Source organism: Geotrypetes seraphini, chromosome 12 (assembly GCF_902459505.1).
Source record: "Geotrypetes seraphini chromosome 12, aGeoSer1.1, whole genome shotgun sequence".
Lineage (NCBI taxonomy): Eukaryota > Metazoa > Chordata > Amphibia > Gymnophiona > Dermophiidae > Geotrypetes > Geotrypetes seraphini.
This window is the reverse complement of record NC_047095.1, coordinates 50,331,814-50,356,463: the sequence shown is the minus strand read 5'-3', so window position 1 is coordinate 50,356,463 and position 24,650 is coordinate 50,331,814. Positions and strand designations below refer to the sequence as shown.

The window sequence follows — 24,650 nt, the reverse complement described above, 5'->3', positions numbered from 1 at the left end:
ATTATATGCTACAGAACGAATTATTTTTTTTAACATGTATTGTTATGGGAAAACGCGTTTCACATAACGAACTTTTCGCATAACAAACTTGCTCCTGGAACCAATTAAGTTCGTTGTGTGAGGCACCACTGTACGTCTAAAACCCCTTTTGATTATTGGCCCTTGGACGACCTGTCTTTTTGATCGTTCAAGTGCCAATTTAGGCGGGATTTTAGACGTATTTCCGTTTTGATTATGAACCCCATAGCATATATGGACGGACAGACAGATGGGCCTCCCAAGGAGGTGCTATCCCTTGAATGAAATGCACCTAAATAAAAATTTAGCAAGATGATGATGGTGAAAATAAGGACATTATTGGTTGTCCCCTTCTAGTACATGACAGTACTGCAATTTGTGCATGTTTGTGGATGTCTTTTTAGTTAGAAATACTATTTGTTTAGAGATCAGTTGCCATCTAGGCCCTGGAAACAGCTCTTTCTTCCCTCCATGTCTCCGACTGAAGGAGGCAGAGAGTTTCGCTTAGGAGGTGGCAGGCGAACAGCACCGAGTCACAGGTGGAGGTCAAGTCAGTTTATTTTCAGAGATGAACAAATCAAGTGCCTTTGCCGTAATAAGATTTAGGGAGAAAACGCTGACGGTGCTAAATTTTGATTGCAGCTGACAGAACCTTTCTTAGCATCCATTACTTGATTTCACAGTTCAGGCACTTTTAAGAGACCTAGAATTATGTCTGCCTTTTCTGTGGGGGGGAGGGGAGGAAGAAGGGAATCTTAAGTGAAGTTTGTAGGCAGGCTTTTCTTTTTTTTTTCTTCATCAAAGTGGAAAGCTTTGAGCCTCACTTACAGAATAGATCACTGATTGCCGACGGTAAGAGATTTTGCCTTCAAATGAATATACAGTATGTGATAACGGAGCTTTCCTTATAACAGCTCTTGTGTCAAGGGTCCAAAAAGAATGAAGGTAGGCTTCAATGTCAGCCCAGGGAGTGGAAAATATTACCGACAGGAATACTGGAGGAATTCAGAAGCTTAAAATGATTGCAAACATCAAAGACGAGTCAAAATAGAAACACTATGTAAACACCAATATTAGCTTTTCCCTCTTTTCCTGTCAGCCGTAGCCCTCTGAAAAACTAAGAGAGTACAGGAATTAAAACTGTTTAGAGCTAGCTAAGATGGTCACGTGATGTCGAGCTGCTGAGCGGACGTCAGTGGAGTGGGGTCCCGATCCTGTTCCCACCATCAGCGAATTTTGTACCCCCGAGAGCCGCGATTTTGCCGCTGCGGTCCGGCGCTTAGGTCGAGGTTGACTTCCGCCTGCTTTTTTGGGGAGTTCGGGGCTTTATGACCAGCAGATTGCCCCGTCGGGAGAGGGATCGCGGCCGTGCGGGTGATTCCAAGATGGCCGACCGCGAATCCCCCCCGCCGCTCCCGGCGCCGACCGCGTGGGTTTCGGAGATCGTGGCGGAGGTGAAGCTTCTCCTAGAAGGCTCCCTGTCAGCGAAATTGCAGCCGATTGCAGACAAACTTGACACGGTGGATACACGCCTGGAAACCCTGCAGGGTGAATTTTCTAACTTTCAACACCGTTTCACAGCCCTGGAGGACCGCGTGCAGCAACGCGAAGGGGACCATCAGCAGCTTCGTGCTCGACTTGTTGCCATGGAAGCTAAGATTGAGGACCTTGAGAATAGGTCCCGTCGGGGGAACCTGCGTCTGGTTGGCCTGCCTGAGTCGGTGAAGGATGGTGAGCTCCATACCTTCTTAGAGTCTTGGCTGCAGCGCACTCTACACCTAACCACAGCACATGGTCCCCTGAGAATTGAAAGAGCCCATAGGTTGGGCCCACTGGGTGAGCCTGGTTCGAGAGCTCGCACTGTTATACTTAAGTTGTTGAACTCAGCCCATAAACCAGAGATTTTGCGAGCTATCCGTGCTTCGGGCCCCCTGCTGTATGAAAACTCCAGGGTGCTCTGCTTCCAGGATTATTCTCCAGCTTTGCAAGCTAAACGGAAGGAATTTACCCCCATCTGTTCCCAGCTGTTCAGGCTGAAAGTGCCTTTTGCCTTACTGTACCCAGCCCGGTTGCGGATCAGACATGCTGGTCAGACCCGCTTCTTCACTGAGGCGGCTGAAGCTCTTCGATTTCTCCAGTCCCTGCAAGTTCCTGAACCAGCTCCTTGACTGATTTGGGTTTAGTTATTTTGATTCAGGTTGGACTTTTGTGAGGAGCATGGAACCCAGTGTTTTCCCTCAGCTAGCTGCATCCTGTACGTTTTCGTGTCTGAAGAGCCGATCACGAGGTGGTTTGACTGTTGCTGTGCCCTTTTTTGCCGGCTTGAGGACCTTGCGCTGGGGCTTGGGGCACTGGATGGCTCTGGACGTTTTTTTTGTTTTTTGAGCCTATTTCTTTTTCTTCTTTTTGGACTGTGTGGATGGCTGGGGGGGGTGGGCTTGTTTGTGTTGGTGGGGATGTTATGCCATTCCTTGCTGGGGGAATGCCTGTTTATTGCAGATGATGACTGATGTTGACTGGTTGTGGGAGGGGTACACCTGTGTTTGTTAAGGGTGGGGAGGTATGTCTGTCGGGTGGGTGATAATGGAGACTCAAGGGTCGACTCTCTGTACCTTTCAATGATGAGCATTAGTATATTGCTTTGTGGGGATTTACGGATGTCAGTTCTTGATGCCCATCCTGTTCATGGGCATCTTACGTGTCAGGGCACTTGTGTATGTACGGGTTGGGCGGGATATCGGGATCTTCCCCTTTTTTGAGAGTCTATAGGAGGAGGTGTGGGCTTGGAGGGAGGGGTTTATGGTAGGTCTAGTTTGCTGGGAGGGGGAGTTGGGAGCTGCTCCACAGGACCCTTAGACCACTAGTGGGTCGCATGAGAGAGGGGGACGGGGTGGTGGGGGGGAAGGGGGGGTGGGAGGGAGGATATGCTGGGGTTTTTGTCTGCTCTTTCTTTATATTCTTTTTCACTCTTGTTTCTCTCTTTTCTGCTTTTCTACTCTTTTTTTTTTGTATTCCTGGTGCTCTGCTTTTGGCCTTTTCACCTTGGGTGGATGCAAGGGTCTAGATCAAGATTTCGGGAGCTGGTCGCTGGCTGGGACGGCCTTGCTCTCAACTATATAATGAGATTTCATTGGATTTTGGCCATATCCTTTTTTTTCTCATGAAACCTCTTAGATGTATTTCCTGGAATATAAATGGTGTCACTTCGCCTATTAAACGACATAAGATTTTGAGAGCCTTGAACCGCCAGAGAGCCGATCTGGCTTTCTTGCAAGAGACGCATCTGTCTGCGGCGGAGCATGCTAAACTTCAGACCTGGTGGGTTGGCCATCATGTGGGAGCGCCAGCGAATAACCGTAAGGCGGGAGTCTTGATATTGATTCGGAAGGGAGTGTCCTTTGCCATTCAACAGCAGTGGACTGATCCAGGGGGTAGGTATATCATCGCCAAGGTGCTACTTAATCGTCAGCCATTAATCCTTTGTAATGTTTATGCCCCTAACAACTATGACTCTCGGTTTTTTTCTTCTCTTATTCGCCTTCTTGGTCAACATTCGGATATTCCCTTGCTTGTAGGGGGGGACTTCAATTGTGTCCATGACCCCTTCTTGGATAAATCCATTCCTGCTCCCCAGGATCGGGTGCATCCCGCTAGAGGCATTTCCCTACTTTGCTCATCCTTAGATGTTCTTGACGTTTGGCGGACGCTTCACCCAGGTGACCGTGACTATACTCACATATCTAGAGCTCACGCTTCTTTGTCCCGGATCGACTATTGGCTACCCTCTAGCTCCCTGTTTTCTCGAGTTGAATCGGCTACTATTGGTTCCTTTGATGCTTCTGATCACGCCATGCTCTTGTTGATCTTGCATTTGGATGTCTCTTCTCCGGGCACCTTCCGTTGGCAATTCCCGCTCCGTTTGTATCAAGATCCGAGATTCAAGGACTTTTTACTTCAAAAATGGTCTGACTATCAAATCCATAATAATGAACATCGGACTGACTCTTCACTCTACTGGGAAGCCGCGAAAGCGGTACTCCGCGGTGAGATTATAGCATATTCCAGCCATCAACGTCGTGCGCGAGACAGAGAGCTCTTACAGTTAGAACGTAAGATTGGCACCCTCCGTCGCCTCTATAGTCAGTCTCACGCTCCATCCTTACGTTCCCAGCTTTTAGCCTCCCAGAGTCAGCTTCAGGAATTGTTGCATGCTAGAACCGTCAAATCACTAGCTTACTATAAGTATCAATTGTTTCGTCATGGAAATCAACGTGGGGCGCTCCTGGCAAGGGTGGCCAGAAGGTCGGCGGGTCGTACTCCTATCTTGCAACTTCGCTCAGCAGGGGGGGATATGGTCAGGACGGATGCTGAGATTAATGCAGTGTTTTTTGATTATTATAAAAAGCTTTATTCCCAACAACCTGATTTAATGGAGGGCTCGGCATATTTGGATGGCCTTACCCTTCCGTGCTTATCTGATGAGGCGGTGGCCAAACTTAATGCCCCCATAACGGCAGAGGAGGTGGCAGGAGTCATACAGAAGGGAGCTTTGTTAAAGGCCCCCGGACTGGATGGTTTCCGGATGGAATTCTATAAACTTTTACATCCTACAATAGCTCCTGTATTGGCTGATACCTTCACAGCAGCCATTCAACGAGGTGCCCTTCCGGTATCTCTCACTTCAGCTCAAATAATTGTGCTCTTGAAGCCCCATAAGGATGCGGCCCTCTCTTCCTCTTACCGCCCCATCTCGTTGTTGAATGTGGAGGCCAAGATATTCGCCAAGGTTTTGGCTAATCGATTGGCCTGTGTTCTCCCTGATTTGATTGCATCCCCGCAGGTGGGATTTGTGCAGGGGCGTACTAGTGTGAAAAACATTAGATCCATATTGGCGTCTCTGGAATTCGTGGAGAGAACCAAAACCTCTTCTCTATTGGTCAGCTTTGATGCTGAGAAGGCCTTCGATCGGGTCTCTTGGACTTTTTTATTTGAGGTTTTAAATCGGTATGGCATAACGGGTCTTTTTCAGGATGCGATTCGGGTGCTTTATCATTCTCCTACTGCTGTTGTCTGGGCCAATGGACTTTGTTCTTCTTCATTCTCAATATGTCGGGGCACGCGTCAGGGATGTCCCCTTTCCCCATTGCTCTTTGCACTGTCGTTGGATCCTCTGATCCGTGATATTCAGCTTAATGGAGCGATCTCGGGTATTCGAATAGGTTCTTCTGAATTTAAGATCTCGGCCTTTGCGGATGATCTTCTGGTCCATATTTCGGACCCTGTGATATCTCTTTCCAATCTGATGACCACGTTTCAAGAATATGGAGATTATTCTGGTTTTAAACTTAACCTTGATAAATCCTTGGCGTTGGCCACATCCTCGGACCTGCGGGACTCCTGGCCGGGACCGTTTCCTCTTCAATGGGCTTCTTCATCGTTTCGTTATCTTGGGATCCAGTTGACGCCTCGTACTTCTGCGTTATATCGAGTAAATATTGATTCTTTGTTCTGCTCTTCGGCTGACTGTTTCGCTCGATGGTCTCCTCTTCCTCTGTCTTTATCAGGCAGGATTCATTTGTTTAATATGGTCCTTTTTCCTAAATGGCTTTACACTTTGCAGATGCTTCCTTTCTGGCTTTTGAAACGAGATATTATTAGACTACACTCTATGCTTTCTCGATTTTGTTGGGGGGGAAGACGACCTCGGGTGGCGCTGCGTTATCTGTTGGGAGCGTGGGGTGGAGGGGGACTGGGGTTGCCACATTTTCGGCTGTACAACGCTGCTTGTTTGATGCGATTTCTGGGAGAGTGGCTCTCAGATCGTCAGGATTTTATTCTAAAAGCCTATGAGAAGGAATTTTTTGCGCCCTGGCATATTTTGTCTCTGGTGCATGCGCCCCGTTCTGCCCTACCGGCGGCCCTCCGGGGGAGCTTGTTGTTGCACTCACTCCGCATTGTTTGGTCTTATGTGTTGGACTCATGGAAGGGTACTCCCTCGATTACTAGATACTTACCTATTCAGGGGAATTTACAATTCAGCCCCGGCATGGAGAATGCGAGTTTTCGTAAGCTGGCATCCCGGGATTTCACGTTACTTACCCATGTTCTTCAGGAGGATGGCTCTTTAATATCCTGGGATGCTGTGGTCCGGGCGGGGGTTTTTACAGCGGGCGACTTTCTGGCGTTTCGGCAACTTCAGCATTACGTCCGTTCCCTCCCCCGGACCGCTTTGGCCTTTCCTATTGAAGACAAATTTGCGGCACTGTTGGATCCCTACTTGGAAGATGGGTTTACAGTTTCGGGCCTTTATAAAGACTTCCATCATTTATTGGGTTCGCCCGATCGGGCTGTCCTACATGATCGTTGGTGTCAAGATCTGGGGATAGCGCGAGACGCTTTGGATCTTCCTTCCTTGATTGCACGAATCCCGGGAATCTCTGTTAATGCGGATCTGCGGGAGTGTCAGTTCAGGGTACTTCACCGGGGATATTTCACGAAGAGCCAATTGTATTATTCGGGTTACACGGATTCTCCTTTATGCCCCAAATGTCTCCAGCTGCCCCATTCGTTTCTTCACGCCTTTTGGACTTGTGTGAAAATCAAACATTTTTGGCGTCAAGTTACATCTTATGTGGAGCGTGTGTTAGGCACTACATTGGCTTTTTCTCCAGCTGGACTCCTGCTAGATAAGTATGAGGCCTTCCGTTTATCAGATTCGGGTCAGCGGCAGTTTATGAGGAGGGTGGGTGTCTTGGGGAAGAAGGTAATTCTATCTGTTTGGATTGGGGAAACTTTACCTTCCTTTTGGGACTGGCGAAATCGTTTGCATGCTCTGCTGCTGCTGGAGCGAAAGGATGCGTCTCTTAGCTTGCGAAGAAAGCGCCAGTTTCTTCGGACCTGGGATTCTTATCTATTTTCCTTATCACCACGGGCTAGAAGTGACATTTTAAATTCCTTGTGATTTTTTGGAGAACCAGGCTTGATCTCCATCTTGCGGGGCGCCAGGTATACTTCTCTTTCTTCTTCTTTCTTTTCTTTCTCTCTTTCTTTTTTCCTTTTCTCCTTGTTGGAGTTAATCATTGTTTTTAGCGGTGGGCTATCAGAGTCCAAGCCTACTGCAGTTCACTATCTCTGCTTTTGAATAGGGGGTTTGGGGATGGGGGGTGGGAGGGGTGGGATTGTTGGATCTACTGTTTTGTTTTTGACTGTTTCTCCTGCTGGAGAGGTTAGGGCATGTGTGATTGTTTCTTGTTATTTGAAAATAAAAATCGATTCAACATAGAGCTAGCTAAGTACCTCTGCCATCTTGTTGGGTAAAGAAGACATTCTAAGAACATAAGAAATGCCTTCACCGGATCAGACCGAGGTCCATCAAGTCCGGCGATTCGCTCACGCAGCGGCTCATTTAGGTTCTCTTTTCGTACTTTTGGTAATTGGGTTTTGAGAAGTAATATATTAATGTTTGTCTGTTTAATTTAGGCCTGGCTAACTGCAGGTCTAAAATAAATGGCTAATCACTGGTGTGGTCACCACTTATTCAAGTTTAATTTAAAAAAATTGATATACCGCCTATCAGTTTTCTAAGCAGTTTGTACATAATAAAAACAGTAAAATAGGGTAACATACATTAGGGTACAGGACCTACTGGAACGATAGGATTAAGGTTTTTGAAACAGACAGTGCCAGAATGTTGGGGCTAACACTGAACTTTAACAGTAGCCACCCTGGCTGAAAATCAAGCCCAATGAGACTGGCATGGTGGTTAGGCAACAGCAACAGTATGGGAAACTCTCGTACAGATCTTGGTCCTACGTTTGCTGACCACAGGCATGTACTGACTGGCTAAAAGGTATCCTACGCTTTGTTCCAAAGGGAGCGCACAAGTTACTTCAATGCTGGGATAACCAGAGGAGGTATATGGATTGTGTTCAGCATCGCTGCACTTCTAATTGAGCGTATCATGATGAGGCAGATAAATATTTACCTCAATCAGCAAAACGGCATGCATCTCAGGCCATTTCCATCCCCCCACCCCCTGAGCAGGCTAGGAACAGGCCAAGGAAATTGCTGGACCCCAAAAGTGCATTTTTATGTTGTTATGAGTATATAAAATGTTAATAAAACATAAACATATCATACAAAACTCAGCGGAATGTAGAGTGATTGATACTGCATTCTTATTTGAGATTATATATGTATATTTGAACATATTGGATACATAACACACACTTTATTATGTCTAACTTCTGCTATAGAGAACCTGATTATGTGGCGTCTGAATATTTGTCTAGTTCACAAAATGTTGGGGTTTTTTTGTCAGGAAAAGCAGTTATGATGGGAACATGTTATTGTGGAGTATCATTCTTTGTTTATTGTTATATTTTGTGCAATTTTTGTTTTTAGTTTAATGAGAGATTACAATGCTGCCTTTTTGGGGTGTAGAAGAATCGCCCCCCAAAAAGTGTTTTATAATTTACAGTACTCAGGTTCTCATGAATTCTCCAGCTCACCGAGTTTTCTAGCAAGGTCACATCTGAACAATGGACTGGCATGGTCCTAGACCTCATGGCCAATAACGGCTCTTTGAATAGGTCCAACTTTGGTCCAATGCATGATACTGCAATCTGCAAAGAATCTACCTGAAAATGAGCAAATTAGCTTGCTCGTGGTAAATGCCAGTATGATAGCCTTGGATGCCAGTCCATTGTTCAGATTTGACCGTGCTAGAAAACTCGGTGATCTGTAGAATTCATGAGCAGCAGATCTCCTGGTTAATCTGTTGCTGATCCAGTGAGTGATATAACAACCTTCACAGGATTCAGATTTTGCCTAGAATAAGCTGTTGGGGAGCTGAAGAACACAAGCCTGCTGTGAAATGTTATAATGAGCCCTAGATTTTTCATGTCACTTTAGAGCAGATATGGAATAAAAAAAGACAGGAATAGCGAGGTGTTGGACTATTGTGCAGTGAAAAGTTATATACAGTAAAACCTTGGTTTGTGAGCATAATTCATTCCTGAAAGATGCTTGTAATCCAAAGCACTCGTATATCAAAGTAAATTTCCCCATAAGAAATAATGGAAACTCAGACGATTCGTTCCACAACCCAAAAACTTTAATAGAAAATACTGTACTACGTATTTGTATTACAAGACCTCACAGCGTCAGAGAGAGAAGAATCATCGGCTCAGTTGTGACGCGCCTACTTGTATTGCAAGACCTTGCAACGTCTTTGGCTCAGTTGTGGTGATGTGCCGCATGTATACGTACTCGTATTGTAAGACGTTGCTCGTTTATCAAGTTATAATTTAATAAAACATTTTGCTCGTCTTGCAAAGCCCTCGCACACCGAGTTACTCGCAATCTAAGGTTTTACTGTACAGTGTTCCCCCGGTCATTCACGGTCGGCGGTTTGTGGTCCCGGTCATTCGCAGTATTTTCTGACCGTGAACCGCCGACCAGGAGAGGACAGCTGGAGAGGAAGGAGAGAGGAGACGGAGTGAAGGAAATCACTCGCTGTATACTTCGACCGCCTTTTACATATCAGGAGCTGCTTTGACACACAGCTCCTGATTGGTAAAGCCTGACTTTAGTGCAGGAAGAGGCGGTCGGAGCATACAACGAGTGATTTCCTTCACTCGCCGGCGCTCCAGCTGGTCTCTCCTGCCTCTCCCGCTGCTCTCTCTAGTCTCCCCCACGAAAAACCGTATTCGCGGTTTTTCAAGATTTGCGGGGATTCCTGGAACGGAACCCCCGCGAATATTGGGGGAGTACTGTACTTGTTTTCTAACACATCATTTCAAACATTTTTCTCAGGAGGAAAAGTGATTTTGGATTGACTGAATCACCAATGCATTGTCTGCAATAGATAAGCATGAACAAGATGTACCAAACAGTTCAGCTTCCTCCCACACTCATTAGACCTTATTAATAAAGGACAGAAATATTAGACACGATTAATATAATGGTATTGATTGCCAGATTTTTAAACCAACATTTCTATGGCTCTTTTGGAGAAATTGAAATTATGGTACAGTTTCACAGTGATGCAAAAATTAAGTAATTTGACTGTTGCCACCTGGCAGATTTCATTAAAAAGATTCCCTTTGTAAATTAAAACACATTTTATCATATTGTTCTTTTATAATAGAGTTGAGAAGCATGGGGATCTAGCCATTATTCAGATACCTTTGGGTACATTACTGCTTAAAGTGAACCAGTCAGCATGAAAATTCAGAGGTTTTCGTTAGAATAATTCTCCTCTAGCTCGATAAACCTTAAATAAAGCAATGGCAGCTTTTTGATCTTACAAGTGCCATGTATATTAGGGTTTATAAAATGGCTCCCTCTACTGGTAGGAGGAAAGAATCCTGGCAAAGTGAACATAATTGCTACTTCACCTGACCAGGAGGAGGCTGCCATTGTGGTTGAATAATAGGAACTGGTGCCTTGAGGGCAGATTTCTTCACCAAATAATATGTCCCTTTGGGAAATGCATGATTAGTTCTCATTGAGATTTCCAAAGCGGAAAATCCTGCACTTATCTCGCCAAAAGTGCTTAAATTCTCTCCTGCATCCTACCAGTTACCTTGACTTCCCAAGATGACACTGGCCACTGGGTGCGCATCACTGAGAAGCAGCGCAAGATTTTGCTTGGAAGCTATCTGGATTTAGTTCATGCTTTTTTTTTCCAGTTGAGGCTCAAGGCAAGCTGCATTTAAGTACAGGTGGGTATTTCCCTGTCCCTGGGGGACCTACAGTCTAAAGCAGCAATTATTTAACCTGGGGGCCTCCAGTTTGGTAGGCCAATGCTGCATGCTGAGCTCTGACTCTATAATGGAATTGTGCACCAAGATACTGTTACAGAATATAGAAACCCAAATTGATGCACCTAAATTTGGACTTAACCATTAATATCCCATAGTATTCTATAAGTTAGGGTGTAAGTTGGAGACATGTCCATGTATATGCTCTCCTTGCAATGACACACTGGTTTATAGAACAGCAAGTACGTGCCAGTTTTCTCATTGGTTATGTGCACAAGGCACCTATAACTGCAGGTACCCAGTGATAGAATTGCTGTTTAATGCAAGGCAGTGGAGGGTTAAGGTACTTGCCTAGGAGCTCAGGAAGCTGTGATGGATTTTGAACTGGTATTTCTTGGTTCTTAACCTGCCATTTGGGTACTCTAGAGCAGTGTTTCTCAACTCGGTCCTGGAGTACCCCCTTGCCAGTCAGGTTTTCAGGATATCCACAATGAATACGCATAAACTTCATTTGCATACACTTCCTCCTCCATTGTTTGCAAATTTCTTTCTTGTCTATTCACTGTGGATATCCTGAAAACCTGACTAGGAAGGGGGTGCTCCAGGACCAAGTTGAGAAACACTGCTGTAGAGGGCAAATAGCACCATATAATGCCATTCAGCACCTGCAGTGAGGTGTTACAGGCTAGTCAACTGGAGGTCTCAAGTTCTGCTTTGACAAAGAAACCTACCGCCCCCCCCCCCCCCCCCAATATTCAGTGCCCAGGGCCATTTAACTGGTCAGAAGCGGTTGCTGACTGGTTAAATAGTGTTTTTGCTGGTTTAGATCTTACAAAGAAGGAAAGCTTTTGACCTATCTCCAATTTGAGTTTTATGGCAAAGGTGTTAGAACGAGTAGTATTACAACAATTGGAAGACTTTGTGGCAGAACAAGGGTGTTTGGATGACTATCAATTTGGTTTCTGGAAGAATCACAGTACGGAGTTTCTGTTGTTGACTTTATATGATGAGATACATAAAGGATTTGATAATGGAAAACATTTCTTGTTGGCCTCACTCGATGTGCCTTCGACACCGTAGACCATCTTATACTTCTGGACAGATTATGTGGATTTGGGATTGTTGGTAATGTATTGAAGTGGATCCAATTTTTTTTGAGTGATAGATCCTTTTGTGTGATTAATGGAAACAATCAATCCCCATTTTTTCCATTGAACTGCAGAATGCCTCAGGGCTCTTCATTATCTGCAATGCTATTTAATCTATTCCTGCCACCTATTGGGAAGTTTGCAGACTTTGGTCTGCAATATCGCATCTGTGCGGATGATCTTCAGTTTTGGTTTGAATTGCATACAAGGCTTCCAGTTGTCGCATTATATGGATGAGATTCAGCGATGGATGACTATGAACCATCTTTGCCTAAATGTTTCAAAGACTAAGATTTTATGGCTTTCTTCCACTGGTATCAAAGGAGCTCCGGTGAATTTTGTGTACTCTGGGGTTACCATTTTAACACAGCAGGAAATCAAGAGTTTGGGAGTAATCCTAATTAAAATTTCGCAACCACATTCCCTCAGTAGTTAAAACTGTTTTCTTTAAAATAAGGATGGTGTTAAAACTATGAGATTTGCTGTCAGCTACGAATTTTAGATTGGGTATGCAGAGTTATGTCTTACCACATGTAGACTACTGTAATTCTCTTTTTTGCAGCTTTCTGAAGACTTCATTCAGAATGCTTCAGGTGGCTCAAAATACCGCTACCAGGGTAATAGCTAGATTGCCCTATTATTCCCATGTTATACCTGTGCCAGCTGATCTTCACTGGTTGCCAGTTGTTTGGAGAATACAATTTAAGTTTCTAACCTTGGTATTCAAATCTGTCTGGGATCTATTGCCCAAGATGATTTCTTCTGTGCTGCAGACTTATATGCCTTCTCATTCTTTGAGATCACAAGACAGAGCAAAAAAAGCTCTTCGTTCTGTCTCCAAAGTTGCAAATCGATCACGTATGTGACCTTTACTTGGAACTCGGTTCCAGATTCTATCCGTCTGACCTTTGATTTTTTTTGGCATTTTGGAAAAGTTTGAAAGCCCCTTTTTTTTTTTGACTTGCCTTTTCAAATTTGATTATTTTGTAATCTTGTAATTGCTTGGCTGTTTATTTTAATATCATGCTACCATTGTTATGTTTAGAAGGCGTGATATCTTAGCACCTCCTCCCTCCCACCAGCAGATGACTCCCATGTACTCAAAGATGCATAGCAGAAGCACAAGAAAAAAAAAATAGGAAAAGGGACAAGAGTCAAAAGCATAATGAAATCCCCAATGTAATATGCTTGGGCGCAGTGTTTAAATAAAGAATTTAAAAAAAAAAAAAAAAAAGATGCATAGCAGGAATCTTGCTTACATTTCTAGAATGGTTTACAAAAATATTCCTACTGGTAGTTGATCATACAAGGTTTGGCTTCCAAAAGAGCAACTATACTGTGGGATTATGATCTGGAGGACATTCATTCAGTTTGCTACAACCTCCTAAATTTCCAGTAAAGGTAACACCAGGGTGTTCATCCTATAAACCAATTTCATTTTTTTTCTTTTGTTAGGGTATGTGTATATGGTTATACTGAGCTTGGTTAGTGCCACTTTGCAGAAATTGTTATGCTGAGCAATGATGATCATTTTATAAGAACATAAGATGTGTCAACTGGATCTGATCAAAGATCTAACGAGTCTCTCAAGAAATCCCAAGTCCCAGAGAGTAGATGCGTTCCACTGATGTATTATTTTCTGCAGTGAAGGGAGCATTGTTGCATATTGCAGTCTTCCTATAGTGTCAAGTACAAGCGAGCATAACACAACACGCCACTCATCGAAGGCAGGCCAAGAGACGTGAACTTTTTGTCCCCTGTGCATTTGTTCATTAACAGTGGATTGGAGGTTTGCGAAATGCGGACTTTGGAAGGCCTGACTGCGGAACTTCAGCGTCGGCGCACTGACTTCAGTGGCAACATTCATTCGGAAACAATGACTTCATCTGCGCTTGTGCATTAAGCAGAATGGTGCATGTCTTGGAATGGATAAAAACACACTTCAGTATTAGGAAAATGGCAAACTGAGATGTCAAATGAATGTTTCTAATGACCAAAATAAATCTTGTTTCATTAAGCACCATTGTTCCTTTCTGATTGGACGAACGGAGGTCCTCGCTTCAGAAATTAACACATAATTGCCTCCCTCCCTTTTGCTTCGCAAAGTAGCAAGCATACTTGTTCTGCACTTTGTACCAAAGCTTAACTGGCAGGTCCCAACATTTCCCTTAAGCCCAGTATGTTTCTTTTAAAACTGCAATATCAGGATCCACATGAATCTGTTTGAAAATCATCTGTATATATAGAAGTTGACAGCAGATAAGGACCTTATAGCATAGCCTTCCTGTCCACACTAATTGCAAAGCTCTCCTCTATGCTTATCCCATAATTTCCCAAGTTCAGATATAGTGTTTGTCTTCACCACCTCTACTGGGAGGTTGTTCCACTCATCTACCACCCTTTCCGTAAATAAGTATTTCATTAGATTATTCCTGAATTTGTTTCTTTTCACCTTCATCCTATACTCCCTTCTTCCAGAGTTTCCTTTTAACTGAATGAAACCCGCTTCCTATGCATTTATACCAGAAAGTATTTAACTGTCTCATATCTCCCCTCTCTGCTTTTTTTCCTAGTTACTGTTACGCAGTACAGTATATCCATAAGCATAGGGGGAAACAGCGAAGCAGTGCTGCATTAAGAGAAAATAGAGTACTAAGGCTTACAGCCCAGCTCCTCCTTGTTTCTCTCTCTTGAAGCTCTTTAAATTTTGGTCTACCAATGTCCTCTCACTCCTATGAGCAGGTATTAGATTTGCCGGGGCCCAAGACACAAATTCGGAAAGAGCTCCAATGTCCACTAGCAGGCAATACCTCCTTTGACTTTGGATGTAAACCCCTAATGATGGCCCAGTCTTTGGGCTTATAATTCAGTAGGAACTAGCATCTGTTGGACTATGACACCATGAATCTTCTTTTGCAAATAGCTAGGATCTTTCTTCTTTTTATATCTACCTTTCGATTCAATCCAGTCATCACAGTAAGTCTCTGGGGAGGAAACAGCAAGGCAGCTGGTCTACTAGATCCAAGGTGGAAAAGAAGACAAGAAGCAGACCATATGAAGAAAAGTAGTTTTAATCAATGCTCTCAGGAGATAGTGCCCGATGTGGCTGCATTTCACCAACAAGGCTATATCAGGGACATACAACCAACTGGTGACACACAACAGCTTCCACCAGTGCTGAAAAAATGATCCTGGGAGCATTGATTAAAACCACTTTTCTTCATATGGTCTGCTGCTTGTCTTGTTTTTCAGTCTCTGGTGAGGGGCAACAAACTAGGGACCTCAAGTCTAGCCAACAGTTGTTATGGTTGAGTGATGGCTGTAAATGTAGAATATTTTGCCCTGGCCAACCTTGTGTGTAGAAATCAAACCAAGTTCATCCACCTTACTTACCTCTGACCAGCCCTATCTGACCAGTAAAAGCTTCTGCAACAGATGCTATGTCTGACCTGTCAGGGTCAGTATTCAGCTATTTCCCTGAACTGAAGCTATCTGCTGATGCTCCACGGCACTGTTCAGATAATTCTGCTGAAAATCATTACAGACCGCATTAGCTAGGTTAGAGCAGTACAGTGGTGGAGTGAAGGTAGAGCTGAACGTTAGCTAACCAGTCTGCTAACCAGAGAATCTTTTTGCTGTCCTCACTTTCATCCATAGAGTTATCTTGTCTTTATCTGATTAGCTTTCTGATATTGGACTGACTATTGCCACTATAAGAACATAAGACTAGCCTTACTAGGTCAGACCAATGGTTCATCATGCTGAGTAGCCCATTATCACGGTGGCCAATCCAGGTCACTAGTACCTGGTCAAAACCCAAAGAGTTGCAACATTCCAGCATCTCAAAGAGTAGCAAGATTCCGGAACCCCAATGAGAGCAACATTCCAGAGCTGAGATTGGGATGTCATAATGCCTCATTCCGCAGTGCCTCAGAGCCAACCTCATTAGTGATGTTACAATGGCTTGATTGTCCTATACTTGGCTCACATAAGAACATAAGAATAACCTTACTGGGTCAGACCAATGGTCCATCAAGCCCAGTAGCCCGTACTCACGGTGGCCAATCCAGGTCACTAGTACCTGTCCAAAACCCAAAGAGTAGCAACGTTCCATATCCAGTGCCCACCACATCCAGATTCCAGTGCTGAATAGATTCATTTTAGCTACGGCAGCCAGCATTTAAAAGGAACACTGATCACTGGGTCACATTTTAAAAATATAAAGCATGCAGAATGGTTAAAAGGGTGATATGGAACACAACAAGATGGTGCTCAATGAAATTGATTGCTCGAGAAACAAACAGGAGAAACTGCCTTCACACCAGTGAACAGCAAAAAAAAACAACAAAGGCGACCATTGGCGCTCAGTCTCTTATATTGTAATGCAGTACTGCTGTAGCATAAGCTGGTTCGCTGAGCAGCAGTATACACCGGTTTTCAAAGGAGTGGTGTTTCATACGATGATTGAAAAGATTTTGTGAATTTGTACGTCTTATCTATCTAATCTAATCTAATCCTTAGGTTTGTATACCGCATCATCTCCACGTTCGTAGAGCTCGACGCGGTTTACAGTAGGAGAAATAGGAAGGAACTACAACAGAGGGTTAGAGGTAGAAGTGTGAAGAAAATTTAGAGGACTTGGGATGCCAAGATATAAGAGTTTCCTTGATTCCTAAGTTGGAGGGAGACTTACATTTTTTGAGAAAAGCCAGGTTTTCAGATGTTTGCGGAAAACTTGGAGAGAGCTCAAGTTCCGAAGAGGGGAGGTAAGGTTGTTCCAGAGCTCAGTGATTTTGAAGTGGAGGGAGGTTCCTAGCTTTCCTGTGTGGGAAATGCCTTTTAGCGAGGGGAAGGATAGTTTTAATTTGTGGGAGGATCTGGTGGTATTTAACTACAAGACTCCTGAGGCAGGCCCCCCCTTGGGCCGAAGCACGATCATGCCACGTCTATTACAATAAAAGAGACTGAGCACCAGTTGGTCGCCTTTGTTGCTTTTTGCTGCTCAGTGAAATTAAAAACAGAATTTTTTTAAAAAACATTAAATGTGACAGTGTCTCCGAGCTACGATACAAGTTAAAAGAATGGGACCTCAGTTGGCTTGTTCTTGGATAATAATACTTTTTCTCCTTGCATGTTTTCTGGACTTCTTATATTAACCCATTCAATTAATGTTTCACCTCTGCAGCTGGAGTGTTGTGCCAGCAACATGTTGGTGCGTTATAGGAAAAAGCAAACGATGCTGATGGCTTTGCGTTGTCTAACCTTCTCTTGCATTCCTCTTTTCTCTCAAAGGACAAACCCCTATTTAGAAATTAAGTGACAGCTCATCCTGTGGCCTGTCCCTAGTCAGTTTGACAAGTTATTCATAAAAACTGCAGAGGTAATTTGTAATAATCTCGATCCTTAAAATAAAGATACTGAATTTTGTACATGTGAATGCTGGCTTCAACAGTAGAAGAGCCCCTGATGCAGATGTTAAAATCGAAACATAGTGCTGTGTTGGGCATTGTATTTAGGGAGATATAACATGACAAAGGCAGTATTGGATTGTTAGTGAATGGGCATTCTATAAAGACTACCATGTGATATGGAGTAGGATAATGACTCCAAATGTAGATTGTCACATGAAAGTAGCAGTTAATTTATCGAATTCAAATTTCAGGAAATGAACTTGGAAAAAAAAAAAAATTACTTGCGGACAGTTTATGGCCATAAAGAAATCATGATCCCACGTATAAATATGAGGAAAGGGCTCGATTGTTATTAATAGGCTCTCACAAGATAACAGATATGGTAGAAACCTTTATTACGTACTTCTCAAATTGATTGACCAGCCTGTGCAAATAGTAAAGATTTTCGTTTAGACCAGTTCAAGTGCACTTGATTTGTTGGTCTAGACACGGCAAAAACAATGATTGCCAAATGCATTCTCTTAACTGCTGTCAACAGGAACCTGAAAAATCGCAAAAGAGGAGATAGTTGCTTCTGTGAGGGATATAGTGGCCAAGCATTTTGCTTTCTAAGAACATAAGAATTGCCGCTGCTGGGTCAGACCAGTGGTTCATCGTGCCCGGCAGTCCGCCAACGCGGTGACCCCTAGGTCAAAGACCAGCCCTCCAACCGAGACAAGCCCTGAGCCAAAAATGAGAACATGTCCAGGGCAGAGGATTCCTGTTAATACAGGTATATAATCCCATTCAGGAGCACCTGCCAGAGTTTAAGCACAGGATTTGGGATTGAAACCTAGTAGCATCTTCCTGTTTCTTTACAGTCAGAACCAGCCTCTACTGATTTTACGACACTAGGAGGGTTGCATTCTAGGTTACCTAAATTTTGTCCTTCTCTCTTACTCCCTTTCCCAGCTGTCATTTTAGCGGTAATCATCCGGCTCCAGGGCATGGACTGTGGTTCCTTTGGGCACAACTATAACCTGGAGCTAGTTAGTAGGTGCTGCTGTTGTGTGACAGGGACTGCTTCCCAAAACAATAGGCTGCAGCATCTACGAGGGGCCGCTGAAAAGTTCTCAGCCCGATCAACAAAGTTGGGGCAGTCTCCATCGAGGGCTGTACACTTAGCATTTTTCCAACAGAACGAGAGAAAAAAAAAAGTGGAAAAAATGACTGGACTGAATGTATAGCCCTCAATGGAGACTGCCCCAGCTTTGTTGGTTGGGTTGAGAACTTTTCATCGGCCCCTCCTAGTCCCAACTAAACAAAGATGCAAAACTAGGCTCAGGACCTGTATCGAGATCTCCCACATGAGCCATCAGGTTGGCAGGTCCCTGCTATCGTATTACTGGCTCCCATGCACGGTGCTTTTGAATAATCGGAGCATTTGGATAGCAAGTTTTCAAAGGATCTAGTCAGCTAAAAAGGGGCCATTTGCCTAGATCAATTAGCCTAAAAAATTAAAAAAAAAAAAAAAAAGATTTGCACAGAGCGGCCAAACATAGCTGGGTAGTCTTACTGGACGGCTGTGTTTAGCCACCTTTAAAGTAAACATCCCCTAGGGCCTGATTGGGGCTGGCAAGCAGAGCTACTCATGCATAATGACATGTTTTAAATATATATGTATGCATAGCCCACCCCCAATCTTAGCTCTGGCCACAGAAATGGCAGGGACAAAATGCTAGTTTCAGCAAATGTCAAAGGGAATCAAACTATCCAGCTAACTTTCTTTTAAAAAACTCACAGCTGGGGAAGTACAAAAGCACCTGTGTGTGTTGCCAGAAGGGGACTAAATGAAAATTGCTCCTTTAATTAGGCTATGGCTTAACTCCCTTGTTTACATTAATCAGAGTTTAGAAGGGAAGACTAAGGGAAAGTAAATCTATTTCAGTATGTATGTCCTGATCGTACACTGTCAATAAATAGAGACAGTAGTTGTCCGAGGTTTGAAAAATTACAGAACAGCATCAGAATGCTGGCTGCGGAGACACTAAACCAGGCAAGCTTTAAAACAATGCAGTGGGGATTTTATTTAAAGTGTTGCACCTAATTCAGATCCCAAACACAATTCTGCACAACTGATCATAAGCCAGCCATAGCTGCCAGCTTGCTTTTCATGTAATTTGAGTTCTTTTGTCCTCTAAATTCTGTCTAGCTGCTTCTGCATCCACTTTCACATTTGCATAGGCTGTCGTTCCATGACCTAGCATTATTAAATTGCACTTATCAATCATTCTTGCCAGGAATGCCATCGCCTACTACATTAAAGAAGTCAGAGAAGTCTGGTTTCAGCAGTCCCTCGCAGACCTCCTCCCTTGGAACAGCATTTACCCAGCACCATCGACCTGTCATTACAGGACCCAGAGGTGAGGCCTTATCTGGGAGCCCCCAGCCAGTACCCCATTACAACGTTGCCAAAAGTTCCTCCCAGACTACAATGCTTGGACATGAAGACACTGGACCCTCTCTAAATGCTTTTCTCTAACATAAAAGCTCCAACTTTATTAAAATCCCTTTACTTTCCTTGCACCTCCTTGAGTTGCATGACCATTGCTTGGCTTCTAAGTAACAGCTGAAAAGAGAGAATCCAGTGTACTTAAAATTCATAGTAGAGTAGACTTTCTGTTAACCGGAACTCAATTAACCAGAACACTCAAGCAACTGGAAAAAAAAGGTCTAAGAAATACTGTAATATTTTAAATAAAAATTTAAATAAAATCAATTTCTGGCAGAAATTTAAATGTAAACTTGGCACGCCACACCTGAGTATGCCCATGCTTTGCCTACCACACGTCCAGTAGTTTGTCTGGAACAGTTTATGGTATGGCATGGGATGGGGTATAGTATTAATTAGGCCTATTTTTAATAGTAACTCTCAAGCAACTAGAAACTACATTTATTTGGCATCTATCAATCCCCATGGGTGCTGGTTAACTGGGAGTCTACTGTAGTCCAGAGTTTTTAGCTCTCCAGAATGAAACGTTTTTGTTTCTGATCTTTTCAGAGATATGTTGCTCTTGTGGTAATAATGTCCTTTTGCAAAGTTTGGGAGGAATACTGGTGATCAGTTTGAGAAAGGAAGTAATGAAATATAGTCACATGTCTGCAGACTTTGTTCTTTAGGAAAATTGGAAGCATTTACAATATATCAAGCTGCTTCCTCCCTACAAGCAGTGATCGTACTTGCAGTTCTTCCAAAAGATCCCTTTGTTTCTGAGTTGTGGGCGCAAGAGTTTGGGAGGTGGTCGTGTTTAAAGCATCTTCTTGTGGAAGTGTTGGCATGAAGATTCGAAGATGTAGATGACAATATCGGAAAGTCACCGTTTTCACGTGTAGATTGCTTAGATACAGAGATTTCAAGGGGAGGGGTGTGAGTTGGGCAAGGCTGAAAGGCGCATAATAAGAATACATTTGCAGTTTAATAAATTTACACACTCTGAGCCACCTACCTGCTCATTTACACAAGTCATTGGGGGGTAATTGCGCTAACCTCTGTGGTGTCTTATACTACCTCAGAAATTCAGTAGCATTGTTTCATTCACCTCCTTAATTGGTTCCTCTCATTCATGTAGCCTTTTTCGTATGCACTGTATAAATTCCATGTTAGAGCAGGTAAATACAAGCGTACTTTGCAAAAGTGGTGCTTGTATGTGTACATGCCATATCGTATACACGCAAAGCCCTGAGTAATGCTGCTCTTTTATCTGTAAACTTAGGGCTCCTTTTACTAAGGTGCGTTAACGCTAAATTGCCACACGCGCTAGACCTTAACGTCAGCATTGAGCTGGCGTTATTCCAGAAGCGTACCGCACGGTGTAGCGCGCGATAATTTCGTGCGTGCGCTAAAAACGCTAGCGCACCTTAGTAAAAGGAGCCCTTAGGTTTTTTTAAATTGTTTTCTCCAGTTGTACATGTTGCCAAATAGACATACGCTCCTGGATGTCCTTATATGTTATATTTTACAAAAGGCTCTACATTGAACAGAGCTTTTTGTAAACTGGGGGAAAATGTGAATGTCCCAACGTGGACCTCCCATTTCTCACATAGAGCCTCTATGCAAAATGGGTTTCCATACTTTTTATCTAGTTGGTGGACTGGTTATCTCCAGAACTAATTGAACAGTGCCCATGGCAGTCCGAGGATGGCTCCATGCACTGCCATTTAACCAAGCAGCGAGTGAAATCATTCTGGATATTTATCCTTTAGGAATTTGTAGAAATGTATTTTTCCTCCTAGAATATAAAACTGGACTGCAGTGGAGTAGTTTCGCAACCTGTTGATACCTTGTATTATCGTTCATTTTCATCCTACTGAGCACCCAAAAAGGTTCAGTCAAAAGAAACCCAAGTAGTTAAGAGGCTCCAACCAAGCAGCAAAGCTCACAAGTCTTGTGTGCTGTGCTGTTCGCTTGTAGCCTCTCAAAAACTTAGATTTTTTTGTGACTTTTTTGTTTTTATATCTAAAACAGCGAAGAACCCCAAAAGTCCCCCGAGGAAGGCATTTTTATTTTGCCAAAATACAGCCTGTGTTGGATCATTTGTATTTTATACATTATTTGTTTTTTTATCTTGTGGGTCACTTCTGATTGTATACAGCCTTTGTGGGTTGTTTTTAAGTTACTGTATTTACTCAAATATTAGTCGATCCGAATATAAGTCAAGACCGCCATTTTCCCCCCCAAAAAGGAGGAAAAATAGTTGACTCAAATATGTCGGGCAGCTTAATATTCAAGTGTCCTGCCCTGTCAGGCTCTGCACCCAGCCCCCTTCCCTCCCTCCCAGGCTCTGCCCCCTGTCCCCCTCCCTGCCCCACCCTCCTACCTCCTCTGCCGATCCGTGGTGGTCCAGAGGTGCAGCAGGCAGGAGCGAGCTTTCCGCACTCCTGCTCCACTGCTAACCCGGTCGGTGGTGGCTGCTATGAGATCCGGTTTCTTCTGCCACTTCTGCCCAATGCACCTCTGGACCACCAGTGATTGACAGAGGAGGGAGGACAGGATACAGAGCCTGCAATAATTCTGGGAGGGGCGCTGGCCCCCAAATCCTGGTTTATATTCGAGTATATATGGTATTTGGACACTTATTAAACTACAAACTGGTACATCCTATCTTCTGTTTCACAATCTTTTTGTTTGTTGCTTCATTTCCTTTGTGCAACCTTTGGGTGCTACTTGGATTTTGGTTTTCAGTCAAAAGATATATCATCTCAAGTGGCTATCTTCATCCCTCCTTTACAAAGCTGGACTAGCGTTTTTAGCGCCGGCTACCACGGTAACAGTTCCGACACTCATAGAATTCCTATGAGCGTTTGAGCTACTACCGCTGAGGTCGGTACTAAAAACACTAGCGCGGCTTTGTAAAGGAGGGGGTTTCTTAGTTGGTTGAATCATAGCCATATACTTTGTGAAGTTGTACAGTACTGCTTGACATTAGAACAGACATGGACAACTCTGGTCTTCGAGGGCCAGAATCCAATCGGGTTTTCAGGATTTCCCCAATGAATATGCATTGAAAGCAGTGCATGAAAATAGATCTCATATAAATAGTGCATATTCATTGGGGAAACCTTAAAAAACCCGATTGGATTCCGGCCCTCGAGGACCGGAGTTGTCCATGTCTGCATTAGAAGATTCTCAGTCATCAAATTCTGTATAATTGGCAGAGCACTTCTGATACAGGCAAATGCCGAAACTTGGCCACATTGGATTGATGTGCTAATAAACTCTGTCCTGGTTGCCATACTGGAGTTTGTTGGCATCTTTACCGCTGGCCGTCCTGGAGTTGCCACTCCTGGTGGTATTTCTTTTGACTATTTCTTTCCCTGCCTGTTCTACATCTCTTTTGTATAAGAGCATCCAATTTTCAGAACAATTGATACCTTTTAGATTTGTGTCAGTCTATTTCATCCAAAGATTGGGATGGCACTCTGTTTTGTGTTGCCTCAGCTACTAGGGTCATGCCGACCTTTTAACGCTGTTCATTTTTTCCTCAAAATTCTGCACAGGATTATATTCTGTGTGGCAAATTAGTGAGAATAGTAGCTGAGAAGTGCAGTGAGTAGATGGGGATACTATTGAGTTGACCTGATCAATGCTTAACTCATAAGAATCTTACATTGTTAACCAGCAGATGAGCATAAACCTTTTACTGTCCCGTCATGTCCCAAAACACCTTCTACTGTTGATCAGTTGGCTTGTAGCCTCCTAACTTTTGTGTGACTTTTGCTTGTTTTATTTAAGGTAGATAAATAATCTTTTTAAGTACTAAGCCAGAAGCTTAATTGAATGGGCACAAGTGATGAAGTTGAAATCCCATAGCTGTATTTATTCCTTAGGTAACTGGATCTCCTTCTTGTTTCATTCATCACTTGTGCAAAGTACACTCTTGTTGTTATCTAGTTTTGACATTATGCACCAAGGTTTCAGTCACAGGTAGAATTTTATTCTGGTCCTGATCAATTTTTCTGCATCTTTTAATATCATGGATCACTCATTTCTGTTGGCATGACTTGCAGCAATGAGCATGAGAGTAAAAGAATTGGCAGGGTTTTCATCTTTTCTTGCCAATAGATGTCAACAGATATTTATCCAGGACAACTGGTCAATGAAATATCCTTTGACCGTTGAGGTTCCCCAGGTTTCAGCTCCTTCTGCAGTTTTATTTAATTTGTACTTAGCGGCTTTGAAGGTAATTCTCTAAAGCTTGCCTAAAGTTGGGAGCCAGGATGATGTGGCGCTGAGGGGGGATTCCATAACAGCAATTGCACGCCCAGTTGCCATTACGGAATACTAGTGTAAGTTTACAGTTGCGCACCTAACTGCATGAGCATATACACTAGCTAAATAGCTGGTGTAAATGCTCATCCCTTAGTGAAGAAAGTTTGGCGCTTAACTACAAATATTCAGTAAGATTTATGCTTGTCTGGCACGCCCTTGACCCACCCATGCCCTTTCCAAGTCCACGTCCCCTTCCATTCCATTCTGTAGAATGCCAGCAAAGGGAAGTTACACCTGGTACTGCTAATTGGTGCCAATTAACACCAAATATTGCTAGAAACTGGTTTTAAAAAGCTAATTAGCCTCTAATTATTCAATTAAGTTGCACCCGTAACCAACCTAAATTTTAACTTGAGTGCATCAATTTGGGCATGCAGGTTTAGAGACTGACAGGGTATATGTAGACTCCTGGCTAGTTGCAATGTATATTATAGAATATATGCTAATGACATCCAATTCTTTCTACCAATTACATCTAATTTAGACAACAAAAGATGCT

The 24,650-nt window shown here is 43.4% G+C and overlaps 1 protein-coding gene across 1 annotated transcript in view; it reads left to right on the top strand.

The window, feature by feature from the left end:
- Positions 1–24,650, top strand: part of NFIA (nuclear factor I A) — a 661,499-nt gene that overhangs the window by 488,300 nt on the left and 148,549 nt on the right. The window contains exon 7 of the mRNA XM_033917100.1: positions 19,623–19,745. Coding sequence (XP_033772991.1) covers positions 19,623–19,745 — 123 coding nt within the window. The remainder of the gene's footprint in view (positions 1–19,622; positions 19,746–24,650) is intronic.